General features: G+C 36.6%; 1 protein-coding gene across 1 annotated transcript in view; it reads right to left on the reverse strand.

Annotated features, from left to right (window-relative positions):
- ldah (lipid droplet associated hydrolase) overlaps window positions 1-14,976 on the reverse strand; it is a 52,211-nt gene that overhangs the window by 1,996 nt on the left and 35,239 nt on the right. The window contains 2 exon segments of the mRNA XM_016544581.1: window positions 2,221-2,303; window positions 12,633-12,873. Of these exon segments, the coding sequence (XP_016400067.1) occupies window positions 2,221-2,303; window positions 12,633-12,873 (324 nt within the window).

Genomic DNA, 14,976 nt, shown 5'->3' on the forward strand with positions numbered 1-14,976 from the left:
TACACAATAGAAAGATCAAATTCTCTTGTCAACTGCTTTGCATGATTTCTCTGACAAACTGCATAATGTTTGGTCTTTGCCGACTGTACCAGTTAATCGTGATGGGTTCTACATCTGTCGGCCTGATCGATTTCACCACAGCTCATAAATCTAATAGAGGAGTCAGATGCATGTGGTTTAAGGCTGAGAGGGGTTTAAACATATGACCTCCTGTCTTCACCTTCAGCTTTTTCGGAAGAAAATTATTCTAGCATCACTATTGGCAAGCAAGATGGACTGCGAAGCCGATACCAAAGAACGCCACATACTCTGACACCCATACAGACAATGGTTGTCAGAGACATGGATGCAAAAGAAGAGCTTCCTTCCTCCATGGAATCATGGGTGGGATGCACAGATCAGACTGGGAAAAAGTTGATCGGTTTCCAGGCTCAAGGGATTTTCTGAAGCTTTGACAAGGAATTTCTTCGAGTCGAGGTGCTATGTGTAACATAAGATGCAGGTCTCGAGTATGTGACTCTCAAGAGCAGTGAAGATATCACCTATTTAACTGATGACAGATATAGACCATCAGCAGCCCCGTCCTCCTCCCTCAGCATGTGTATGCAGTCTCTGCTTTACATCACACCACGGCATTGAAAGGTACACATGGTTCTTCCGCCTATGCATCCGTTGAGAAACGGAAGGGTGGGTTGGAGGACCGTGCTTTGAGATCTGATATTGTTTGATTGGTTATCAGCTGTCTGTGGGTGAGTCAGCGTGGGTTTCATCTGCATCTAACATGTTTAGAGGCTTCCAGAATCTCTTTGATCAGCGCCCTTAATATGTAGGAAATTAAGGAAAGCTGTGTCATCTCATTGAGTACGTTTACATGGACAACAATAATCCGATTTTAACACGATTAAGACAATACTCTGATTAAGAATCTACCATGTAAACTGAGATTTTTGATTACCTTAATCCGGCTAAAGTCATATTCGAAGTAAACAGAGATCGAATTAAGACATGTGGAGTATTCCTATTTTAGTCGCATTATTGATGTGCAGTGTAGACATGTACACACTGTAAACACCATAATCATAATATTGGCTTATTCAGAATAAGGTAAATAATTAGATTACTGATGTCCATGTAAACGTAGTCAGTGTTTCAGTAAAAACAAATACCCATGCATGGGGAACAACGTTGTTGGCAAGTTACTTCTGTGATTTGTTGAATTTATTACAGTCATCTACTAGTGATGCATATACATTTTGGCCACAGACTAAGAAAAATGGCCAGAAATATGAACAAAAACCTCTACTTTAACAAAAACAGAACTTTTTAACTATTACAGTTAATGAGATACATAATTTTAGGGATGCATAATTTTCCTCATAGCATATTGGTTATCAGTCATTATTAGATTAAAAAAAAAAATCATTATAGACAATTTTGGTGATATTTTAGTCGATAATCCATATTTAATTGTACATTCCCCTATTTTTACACTTAGATTACCATTTGTATGCTAATCTAATGTAACGTCATGTAACACTCAAAGTTAATCTTTATAAACAATAATAGTTTAACACTGTTAAATTGAATCTTTAGCAAATCTCAAAATAAATGTCCATTTTCATATTGTACGTTATGATGTCTAAATTCACTTGTAGCATTTGAAATTGTTTTTAGTCTTAATTTTTATTTACTCAGACAGAATACTATAAAATATTATTATTGGCCATTTATTAGCTACAGAATATTAGAATTTTTAGATAATTTTAATATCAGTGAATCCCTACATAATTCTCATATTTATTTATATTAAATATAATGCATATTTTAATGTATTTCTAGAAGTGACACTGAATGTGGACATCGACTGATTAATAAAAAGACCACACTTGTTTGCCTCATGCATTGAGACAGTGATAGACTAACACAGCATCTCATGTAATGCACTGAAGGATACAGATGTTCTTGTATTAGACACAAATCAGTTCAAGAACGTTTGGAGTTTGTTTAAAGTCAATTGATAAATTCTGACTGTCATTTTATTCAAACATTTTAAATATTGTTCCTTCCTTCCTACTTGAAGAAAACAGTGAAATCACTTAAAAGATATCGTCATAACATTACGATTATTGATAGTTATTCCAAACAAAGGCTAATTTAAAATTAGTGTTTTTATTTGCTACGTCACTCATATCTAATGCTCAAATGTTGTGTGAACATTACCTTACTGAGGTGTTGATGTATGGTTATGTTGTCTCTTTCTACAACCAGTCTCATTTCTTGGCTTCCCATGTACATACCATTGGCTGTAGAGACAGAAGGACAACAACAGAGACAGAAATGTGGATTAGCACGTTACAAAATTTTAATAAATCAGGCAGTGCTAACATAACTTAGTAAACATTTGCATAACACATCAGCCTCTGTGGGTTTGCTAAACACGAAGAGTATCAAAATTAAACACACATCCAGAAACACTGCCACAACTTCAAAGGCCAGCGCTCATACAAACACCGACACAGCAACCAGATCATGAGGATTACATCTGTTCCCATTCACATTTACTGGATGCACACTCCTACTAACAGTTTAATGGTACGCAATGATGTCATTGTTTTCGGGTTTTTGATTCTGTGTGCTGAAATGATTTGTGTCGTTTGTGAATATTTCATACAGTGTGTCACCAGTTTATTAACACACTAGTTGCAGGATACACATTAGCGATGTATTTTTTTTCCATTTTGATATTATCTCAGCAGGAATTAAGGAAAGTACATTGACATTTTAGCTTATATATGTGACCCTGGACCACAAAACCAGTCTTAAGTCGCTGGGGTATATTTGTAGCAATAGACAAAAATACATTGTTTGGTCATATCCGAACAAACCACACATCAATGGAAAGCTTATTTATTCAGCTTTCAGATGATGTATAAATCTCAAATTCGAAAAATTGACCCTTATGACTGGTTTTGTGGTCCAGGGTCTCATATGACAGAATCAAACTGTTCAAGTTTCTGTCACTCTAATCTAGATTCATTCATTCAAAACTTTAAAATATAATATACGTATACATATATACATATACATACATACATATAGTGTCAAATATTTGTATCTGTAGTCCTGTATTGTCTAACCACAGTCTTTACAGGTTTAGTCACTCTGTCTGGGTTTATTTTGCAAAAATAACTGTCTAGCTGTACAATATGCATTATTTATTTTGCTACGTACCATGCTTGTACCAGTCAATCATTTGCTTATTAAACAATACATTTACCTGTACAATGCAAGCAAACCGATTCTTTCAAATAAATCAGAATTTTTCAATGCTGCATTTGTTTTATACTACTTTGTTTTTTTTTTTATTTATATTTTTTTTACTGTCATGCTGCTAAAAAAATGGAAGTTAAATTAGTAGGCATTGCTACTTTTAGTGAGTTAAATAAAACTGCTCCCCACTCCCCACTCAGCAGTCTGAAAATCACAGATGATTTTCACACACACACACACACACACACACACACACAATATCTTAAGATTCATGAGCAAATACGAACTGCTCGACCTTGATGACATTGGCAGCTATTCAGAGAGACTGATCCTGATCTCGTGCAGACTAAACGTTTGGCCAAGAGATGTGTTAATATCCTTTCTCATCAGGACATTCCTCACAGTGATGATTGTTCACTCTGTGGATATAGTGCATACATGTGTGTGTGTGTGCGTGGGTATATGAAGAAAGCATGTGTGTGCGTGTGTGTGTAAAGGGAAAACTCCTCAAATGACTTGCTTCCACTGAGTGAAGAGGAAGTATGGGTATGATCACACATCCGCATGGCTCTAACGCTATAATATTAATCACGGTCTGTGTACTACATCATCCAGCACTGTTAACACATTTCACAAGACTGAGAGCCACATACTAAAAAGGGAAAAAAGGAGAGTAATCAATTTTATCCCTTTCTTAAAGCAGAAAAGCATGGAAAAAAATTGTTGAAAATAATTTAAAGTTATGCCATGTTTCATTAGGAAGTTAATTCTTTATGTTTAATTCAGCACAATATTTTACAGAGGAAATGATTTTTGGAAATGGGGAAAACTGAACTAAGGGGTTTTCCCACATTTCATTAGTGGTGGTCGCAAAAAGAATGATCACAGTCCTTGGTCTGAACATGCCTATTTCTATGGAAGCCCGTTTCCGCCACTGAATACAAAATTTAAAAAAGGTAATTGCGACTTTTTATCTCACAATTCTGACTTTTTTCTCATAATTGCGTGATATAAACTCACAATTGTGAGTTATAAAGTCAGAATTGCGAGATATAAACTTGCAATTCGGAGTAGAGTTGTGATGGTGAGGAAATTTTCCCAACGGTTAATTGACGTGTGACAACACCGGTAATACCGGTATCACCGCGGGGGCGTTCCCTCTTTTCCTCGCTTTTAAATAGCTTGTAAAAGCGGCGTGTGCATTTTACTTTCACTTTCAAATAGTGGCAATTCGGCTTCAATTGCTTGAGGAGAAAATATCAGTCTTTTTCCCCCCTCAGAATTGGACTTTATAACTTGCAATTGCGAGTTTATATTTCACAATTCTGAGAAAAAAGTCAGAATTTTGAGATAAAAAGTCGCAATTACCTATTTTTTTTTTTTATTCAGTGGCGGAAACAGGCTTCCATATATTTCCCTACTATACAGTATGCTAAAAACAGTGCATTACATTAGCATTAAGACGAAATCCAAAGTATTCATAAAAGAATGAAAGTACCCAGATCACGTACTGCTTCTGCCAAGATTTACTGTCCCATGAGGCCATGGAAATGCTGAACAGTGACACAGCTGATGACTTAGGTCACATAGAACATACTTTACTAATGGTCAAGAAGTTCAAGTAAAAAAAAAGTGCATAGTCTCACAGTACTGTATAGAGATGATACAGAATGAGATGAGCTACTACTATTACTAAATTATCTACATTATTAACAATTTTCAACAATAAAATGAGTGAAAAAAATCCCTTAGATAGAGGCAATGAGCCATAACTAGAGACTAGAAATCAAAGCTTGGAGGCGAAACAGTGTGCCAGTCTTATTTCAAAGAACTGAGCGAGAGAGACTCATGGCAGAATGTCTCCTTTATTCCCGGCATCAGAGAGGTTTCAGAGTCACTTAAGGTGTTTGGGTTGGCTGCTGTTTGCTTCTAAATAAATGTTAAAGTTACATGTAAGCTTTCCTTTGCATTTTGATGTGTGCTAAAGGAAGACATAAGTCATTTGAGATGAGGGGCAAACAAATATTTACCAAAGAACACAATGAACACATTGAAGACTCAATAAGGTATCTAATTTTATTACACTAAACACATCACAAACAACATCTCCACCCACTGAGGTAAACTGGATCAGAGGATGTTTAAACTAGAGGGTTTAACAGAAGAGTAAAGTTCACTGCATTTCCACTACCTTTACCCCTTGAATCAAATAAGAATCTTTTACTGTAAGCAAATAATCAAGTAAGCCTGTTGCAGTTATTCTACCAAATCATGCTTATCTGAGATAACAACAATCACTGAGCACTTTAAATCTCGATTACATATTATCATATATTCAAATAAGTAAATTTTAAGTGAACATATTTCTGCCATTTGCTGGTACTTTAAGAGTTTGATTCACTCTAAATCCATGATGCAGGTTGTGAATGCAAAAGAATCCACCATATTTTTTAAATTCTTAAACTAATTTAAAGGTTTTTTTAAATAAAGGCTGGATGGTTGAAAACACACAAAACAAGTTAAGATAGAATTATTGCATATTATTAATCTTATTTCTGATAGATAAATAAATAAACAAACATTACTCTTTATATTATTAATATTTGGGTGAGCAGGTTACAAAAAAAACAAGTTTATGAATGGAGTGTTGACTTAAGACATTTTATTTAATATTTACAATACTATATTCATATTTTTCAACCCTGCAAAATTAAAGTGTTGTATAAATTTAAGCCAATTTTCAAATGACAAACTTAATGCAGGTAATGCAAAAGGTAGGATTGCAGATAAGAGGAAAATCCCATTAATGAGGAGAAGGTAGGGGGAAAAAAAATAGGGAGACGTGTGTGCCAGTCTTGGGCAGTGATCTGCGAGACATCCCCTGTTCTATCTCACTTATCTCAGGGGGGTATCGGGCTGGGGGGTTTGGCAGGGCACAGCATTCCACTCAATTTTACACATCCTCACACATGCACCTAGTTAACCACTGACTGGAGAGGTAGAACAAGGGATACATGCGCAAAGAAACGCAGACACAGACACACAAAGACGCAAACAGACAAACACGTGGCGATATTACAGTGTCCCCTATGAGCGTTCTGGGTGCTTCCATGTGGCAAGGCACAAAAAGATGGGTAGTTGAAACATAACATGTTCAATGTGAACTTTAAGATTTTAATTAATATTAGGCTGCTGTTTTAAATGTAAATGTACATGTTGGAATTGTCATTTCAACTACCCATATGTACTGAGAAAATGATCGTGCTGATTATAATTCATAATTGAGCCAAATATTCAACTATTAATCAAGGTATCTAATCTTCAATGTTTTATAAAAGAAAATCAACTGTAAAAGACTATAGGGATTCAAGGAGCAGAAGGAGCCTCACAAACAAACAAAAGCTTTTAAATGTTCCATTCTGTTCAGTTCAAGATGGGGAACAAAAAGTTTTCTTCTTCCACTGTGCCTAACGTGCCTCTTTACTCCTTGCATTTGCTTTAAATTGTCCCGTTTATATTTATTTTACATGACACACTCCTTTATTGATTCTAAAACCATCTATTTACTTCTTTTCTCCAGTCACTTTGCATTAGTTACACTAACAAGACAATTTCAAGTTCATGACGGCACAATTGTTTGAAGTCCACATACACAAAGTACAGCATTTCATTCAGTTTCTCAGCCGTTTGCACAGACCACAGAATCACAATGTGCTTCTCTTCATTCTATTTGCCTTTAAAAGAGCTAAGTGAATGTGACAATTATATTCTCTCTTCCAATTCAATAACACATGTCGTATAATAGAAACTCACATCAACCGAAATACAATACAGGTTTCTTTTTTCATTACAAAAGTGGGAGGCTGTGATCCATTGCAACTCAAGAAAAGTCACAGAGCAGAAATTTTGGGGAGTTACATTAATAAACAAACCTTGCATTATCATCTGTCATCACTTTTTCATTCATACCCCTAATGAGACAGGATATTCCTATTCGACCCTTTGAGGTGGCTTGTGTTTTCTTTTTTCATGACAGATCACACCTGAGGACCAGGTTGTGAAATTAACTGTAACTAATAAAGGAACTGCTGCACAAACAAGTTCTATAGAGAAACTACAATTTCAGCATGGCTCTATTATTAGGGAAGGTCAACCGTTCAGCCATATATCAAAAACCACAACGAAAAAATGACTGTTGTTACGTACTGGATGAGGGGGGAAAAAATCCACATTTTTAGGGGATTTTTACTGCCCTCTGGGCTAACACAAGAGTTGCAGATGTGGTTCTCGGATCTCAAGTAAAATAATAATATAAAAATAATATAAATGACTAGCCCATGGACACATTGTCATAAAATGACAAACCTTTAATATCAGGCAGCACAGCGCTCTAAGAAGTGTGGAAAATCAGGAATCTATGTTTTCAGCTTTGAGATGATCAAATCCTGACACTCCATTGTATTATATAATGATTTTCAAATGGAGTAAATGATGTGTCACGATCCTCAGTCCTTCAAACCTTCATCAGATAATAATGAAATCAAACATGTTCTCATCAGTTCTATGATCCTAACAGACAACAACATAACAAAACAGATGACATGCAGTCCTTTATAAAAATCTCAGAATAGTCAAAAATAACCTAATGCATTGCAGTTTAACTTTAGCACTGAAAACAGATGCAACAAGTTTACATAAGTGTAAATAAAACTTGATATTTCAATCCGAATTTGTTCCAAGAGGTCTTATAAGGTTGTGTGGAGCAGCTTATTTTAAGATTTAAAAGATGATCTTGTTTGTTTTTGCATAACTGTGAGTACAGTGAGTATCTCAAAGATGCCCCTCTTTATGCACCACATTGAGGACTGCATCTTTCTATTGTGTCCTGCTTCATCTAATGGTGATGTGCAGGCAAATACTAGAACAGCTTCCATGGACATGGTGACTAAATTGTTTTAACACTACTTCTTGGTATGGTTGCCGGATGATGTATTATTTTTTTTGTTGTTGTTGTCTGTTAATGCAAAATGGTCCTTATGAATGTTTCTCAAGTTTATAAAAAAAAGAACATCTGCAAGGAAATAGACTGATCGCGGTAAAACATTGTAGAGCATTATGGTTACCATGTCTGACCTCATAAATATCATATGGCTACTGCCAAGATGCTTACAGGGATAGTTCACCCAATAATAAAAATTCTGTCACTTACTCACCTTTTTATCATTCCAAACCTGTATGACTTCTACAAAACACAAAAGAGGATGTTTTAAAGAATGTTGGTAGACATACACTGAATTCCACTGTATTGACAGAAAAACAAAATTGAGGAATTTCTCAAAAGAAAGAAAGTCATACAGGTTTGGAACAACATGAGGTTGAGTAAATGATGACAGGATTTTCAATTTTGAGTGAACAAATGCTTTAAGATTTTGAGACACACTGGAAAAAAAAACATTCCACTACACGTTCCCATTGTGTTTTGACCATCAATGGGGAACAAAAACTACAGGAAGAAACAACAATTGATCAACAGCCAAACAAAGTTATTTTGTGTTTTGTTCAGTTATTAGTCTACCAATGTAAAGGTGTTCCACATATTGGCCGACTTTCCAAGCAGAAACAGGTGGCCGGAGGAGGAAGTGAATATGACTCAAAAGTAAGGTGGCAGATAAGAAGCCCACGAGTTTAGCCTCTAGGTTCCAAAATCAGGTCGGTTTTAACTTTGTTCCGCTCTAACAGGAAAGGAAGCCACTTGCCGCGACGCTCTGTTTTCCCGCTTTCCCAAGTGAGTCAAATTATGATCGGAACAGCAAAAACAACTAAAGACAGAGGAGTTTAATCTGCATCTCCAAAGATGGTGGGTCAAATCTCTCGGTTCTCATAAATTAGGCCAACAGAAGCCTGGCTAGAAAAGTGTAAAAGTGTTCAATCATAAAAAACATGTCATGAGAACTGGCATAAGAGGTTAGGTGAGTGAAAACAGAAGCTGTGTGAAGTGGAGTGTTGCAGTCTACTGAAAGGATAAGGCATATTAGAGACTGTTACATAGCCGCTTTCCCTGCGGATTTGCAAGCAGGCACGCCTCACTGACGTTTATGCTCCTAGATGCAGAACCTTGATGTCTGCATGACAGACATTGTGTGCATGCTCCACATGCAGTTAACATCAAAATATCAACATTCTCAGTTTCAAGGAAAGGGATTTCTGAGCAAATAAATCCTTAAATGTGCCCAGGAAGTTCCACCTAATAGCAACATGCTTTCTTAATTAAGTCTGTCAACTCGCCATTAATTACAGATGTAATACAAGACAGAGAGTAAGAGCAGCTTTTCGTATGCAGTCATGGGCCAGCAGCACTCAATGGTACAAAACGCACGCATGCACATGTGTACATACAGGACCACCTGGCCTTTTCAATGAATAACAAGAGATTAAACTTACTTGCAGCAAAGTATTTCAACATTTGTTGGTATTTAATAAGGAAAGGGGAAGAGAGTTGCACTTGAACATTTTATTCAGATGAAAAAAGAAACAAAATCCATTCCAATTGACACTACATGAGAAGTGCTAATGATTAAAAGCATGCTTACAAGCGCTGTCAGGAGCGAACCTCCAACTCACTGCGTAACATAGGGAGAGAAAAAGAGAAAAGAACCTAAAGGTAGAACGGACAGCTAAAAAAACAGACAAAAAGGAGAAAAGAAGGGCGCGGGAGCGAGAGAACTGATTCTTCAGAGCGACTAGAGAGTGGAGCTCACACTAATGCCTCTGGGCTCTACTGAGGCCTCTTTGGCAGAGATTCTCCGGCCATCACAACATCCATCACTCTCCTCCCAGAACAGACATGGAAAACACTCACAGCCTTTCACCTAGAGAAAGACTACGTTAGCGGTCCGGTCACTCGCTGGAGAGGCCTCTTAATTACTCCTACTCACAACACTTCATCTGCACCATTAGTTCATGTACCGAAAGCCCTGGAGATTAAATATGAGTTATGATAAATAAAACTTTATTCAAAACATTGTGAGACAACGCTCTCTTGGCGGTCACTCAAATATTATTTGCATTTTCCCCCGCTTCGGCCTCAACTTTTTTATCTGAACTAAATCGGCCGAATCATCTTTGAAGTGGTGATATACTTCTTACCATCAGATATAAAGAGAGAGCAACGCATCCGAGCAGTCGAGGTTTGGAAGGATGCCAGCATGTGAACTTTTGAAAGGTTTCAGCACCTCATTGAAACGAGGATTAGATCTTTGGAGCAGAGTCCAAACTGAGAGTGATGGAAATGGAGAAGTGAGGGGACATCACTGAGGTGAACAGAAAGGTTGCGTGATAGTAACACTTCAGCAGTGTCTAATAATGCTCTGAATATTAAAGATGCTGCACTAGATTATCACATGTGAGATGCATTCTGACAACAACAAAACATCACCATTACCAGTTGATATTCTGGGCCAAAAAAAACACATAATATCATTTGTCATTATATTTGACACTTATATCACAAGAGACAATACACTTATTACAGTATCTTGTGTACTTTTTCAACATTTTCTTTGGTGACTGAGGGGGGGCAAACTGTGAAAATTTTGGAAAATGGATTAAAGTGATGAAATAAACGTGTGTGAAAATGAGAAATGAAATAAACAAAATGTGTTAAAACAAGCTAAGAGTACTAAACTGTTATGCAGCTGAAAAATGAATGAATGAATTTAATAAACAAATACACAAGGACCGGAAGAACCAGGACAATAAAATTACCAATATATTTGTTTTAATTCTCTCAATATTTAATTTTGAAAAGCAATTCTGAGTAAATATTGAGTAAAATAACTTTATTTAAATTTATGGATTTTGTGTAACCTACACAAAATTGCTGAATTCAAATAAGTCAAATATTAATTAGTGCTGGGCAACGATTAATCATGATTAATCGCATCCAAAATAAAAGTTTTTGTTTACATAGTATATGTGTGTGTACTATGTATAGTTATTATGTATTTATATATACATAATAAATATACACAGTACACACAAATATATAATGTAATATGCTAAATGACTAAATAAATAAATAAATAATGTAAACAAAAACTTTTATTTTGGATGTGATTAATCGCCCAGCACTAATATTAATGCATATATGAATCAATAATAAAAAATGTGAATATTTGATTAATTTAACTTAAAGGGTTAGTTCACCCAAAAATGAAAATTAGCCTGTGTTTTACTCACCTTCGAGGCATCCTAGGTGTATATGTCTTTCTTCTTTCAGACGAATCCAGTCAGAGTTATATAAAAAATTGTCCTGGCTATTCCAAGCTCTATCATTGCAGTCAGCGGGTGTTGCAGTTGAACGGTCCACAAGTCCTCAAATAAAGCGCGCGCATCCATAATAAAATGTGCCTCACACTGCCTTCTGTAGCGAATCCATGTGTTTTTTAAGAAAAATATCCATATTTCAAACGTAATAAACACTTTTCTCTCACTTCCGGTATCTGTCATACGCGGAAGCCGTTCCGGCGGATGTCGTAGCACGTCGGCGTTGCGTGATTAGTGACGGACGCGGAGAGAGAACAAAACAAAACGCCGGTCACGAATTAGAAGTACAAACCGAGGATTTAGCCAGGACAATTTTTTATATAACTCTGACTGGATTCGACTGAAAGAAGAAAGACATATACACCTAGGATGCTTCGAGGGTGAGTAAAACACAGGCTAATTTTCATTTTTGGGTGAACTAACCCTTTAAGCACTTTTGTGTACATCTGATCTTATTAGCTATCATTAAACTGTAATAAGTATAATTGTATAAATGGGTTTAAATTGTGTGTATACACAAATTGTAAAACTGTAAATACACACACACACAATTCCACAAAAATAAATAAATAAAACTAAATAAATAAATAAATGTACTATTGAAAGAGAAATATACCAATTGATCACTAAATTACACCACTCATCACACATTAAAATGGCTTTCAGGAGCTTGTTCTATTGAAACAACAGAGGAAAAAGTTTACTCAAGCCCTACACTCAACCGCAGATGAGCACGGATGAACGCGTCCGACACATGCATTACCACCTAGTGGACTCTCTGTCTCAACATTTACCTCGTGCCTGCGCTGTTGTACATGGACTGTCCGCAAGGACACAAACACTGGGCTGCACGCGGACGCTTCTGATGATGAAAACTGCGCCACACACAGTGCACGGACAGTTGTGGAACGCGGACGGCCAAAGTAAGCAGTTCTTAGCATGTTACAATGCATTTGCTAAGGCCTTGCAAGCAGTTGTTAGCACGTTGCTATGCAAACGACCTATTATTGCTACGAACGAGTCAAAAGTTTACTCACCAGCACAGTCTACATTGATCAGGCTGACGGTGGCTGGAATGATGGAGGTGTCCACTGCATATGAATTCCTCAAAGCCAGATGCACTATGCTGACCTTCAGCCTCTCTGGAAGGAGGGACAGCAGGAAGATGGGCAAATAGAAGGTGTACCGCAGCCGGCAGAGCACAGGGGTCATGACCTTGCCTTGAGGGCTACAGGCCATGCGCTCAATTGTGGGGAAGAGCATGACCGCCTTCACAACCTGAGGATGACAAGTACAGAAGGAGATTTTTGAGATGATCGTAGGTCAGGAAAACTGTGCTTTCCCTAGACCCATCTACTTTTGGTAAAAGTAGTTGACACTTTGGTTAAATAACTGACACTTAGAAAAACAAGACCAGCAGAACAAAATGTTACTTACCAAGATGCAACGCATAATATTTATGACAGCATTGCGAGCACTTTTAATCATAACAAATGACATTTCTTAATTTCAATGCTTAAGACTTATCAAACTATGAAAAATGACATGCCTGTGCTTTCACTATATTATGAAATCGATAGGAGACATGGGAAGGAGGGAACAGAGGAGAGAGAGAGACTAACAGAAACAGGAAACACCTGCCTCTGTTTGGCCATTGAGTAGAAGGCAGCTAGACACATTCAGTGAGTAAGACAGAGTGGATGTGCTTCATCTGTCTCTTCAATCCTTTGCAGTTGCAGCCAAGTATTTTTCAATGAAACTAAACAGTGCAATATCTTCAATTCTCTTGTGTAAAATATGTGATAGCCAGCACAATTCTTTGTCAGCAGTGCCAAATGCAATCTATTCAGCTTCAAACCACTAAACTTCAAACTCAGCTAGTTCTGCAATCCTGAAAGAGAGCTGGTTTCATCACGCCCCGGCAATAGGCGATCAGGCAAAGTTCTGCTGCCACTGAATTTATCATCTGAACGGGCCTTAAGGAACTGAAAAAATATCTATTGCTGTCAGTGGAAAAGACATCAAAATCCAAATGGATGAGAGATTCACAATCCAGAGTTACTCTGGTGTAACAATTACAATACAAACCATCAAATGAGTGGAAATCAAATGAGTTGCTCTGCTCACATGTGTGAAGAAATAAATCTATACAAAGTACTCAACTAAAAACTACATTTTCTGGAGTGAATGCGAATGGTGCTTGAGGAGTAAAACCTGTCACCATGATGCTAGGCATTCTGGGTGGTTGCCAAGACTCTACTATGCAGATGCTAAGGTGTTCTGAATGATTGTTAGCACACTCCCTACAAACAGGGGACGTTGCGAACATCCGATTAGGTTTGCAGTAAGTCCGCTTTGTAACGTTCGCTGACAGACTACGAACGTTCCTATTTCGTCCCTCATCTGCCATTTCCATTACAACATTTGCAAAATCCAGTCGCCCATGCATAGCCTTTTATCATCAGACCTGACACCTTGCAACTCAGACAAAGGAAAAAATAATCTAAAATATAAACCCATGGATTTTAAAGGGGATGTGGTTATTCTTTAAAACAAAATCCCTTAATTTAACCGTGATAATGGATTGAATGCAAAAACCATGTTTTGTTTTGTAGATTGATATTAGGATATAATTTTTATACTATAGTAAAAATAATAAATGCTTGATTTGAATTAACTGTAAAATAAAGTTAATGTTAAATTTTTTTTATAACTTTCATTTCTGGAAAAAAAATAAAGGAGTAACTTCTGTAATTAAAGATGTCATCAGTCTGTTTTAAGCAGTTAGGCTATCATTTAAACATCAAAAACATGATACCCTTCAATAATATAATTGAATATAGGCATGCATGAAAAAAATAAAGCTGAATCTCAGGAGCTCTAAAAGAATGTTAGAGTCGACTGATGAATGCAGCCAAAGAAAACATGAAGACTGGAAAAGCACATTACTGGAAAAGAAAGTGGAAAATAACACAAATAAATGAATCCTACCTATTTACATGTCAAACTGTTGGTCAGGCGACAAGAAAGGTTACTTTAGGAAAATTATTATTTTAGTTATTGCACTTACGACTGGTGTAGCACGTGTGTTCTGGAAATAGGCCGTGAGACTTTTTGCCAAAATCTAGCAAGATGTCATGGCAACCTTTCCAGTGCAAGTTAAATATTAATAATAATTAGATATTATGTATAATTTGTAGTGATCGACCGATATTGATATTTTATAACCGATACCGATACCAATTATTTGCATGTTTATGTGCCCGATAACCGATATGCAGAACCGATATTTATTTACTGTTATAAAGTAAATAAATGACTGAGTGAAGTAAGAACATACTTCACTTTGGTTTTTCCTCTTTTCAGTCATCTTTTTTTTTT

This window comes from Sinocyclocheilus rhinocerous, unplaced genomic scaffold (genome assembly GCF_001515625.1).
Source record: "Sinocyclocheilus rhinocerous isolate Xijiao unplaced genomic scaffold, SAMN03320098_v1.1 scaffold8, whole genome shotgun sequence".
NCBI classification, from domain to species: domain Eukaryota; kingdom Metazoa; phylum Chordata; class Actinopteri; order Cypriniformes; family Cyprinidae; genus Sinocyclocheilus; species Sinocyclocheilus rhinocerous.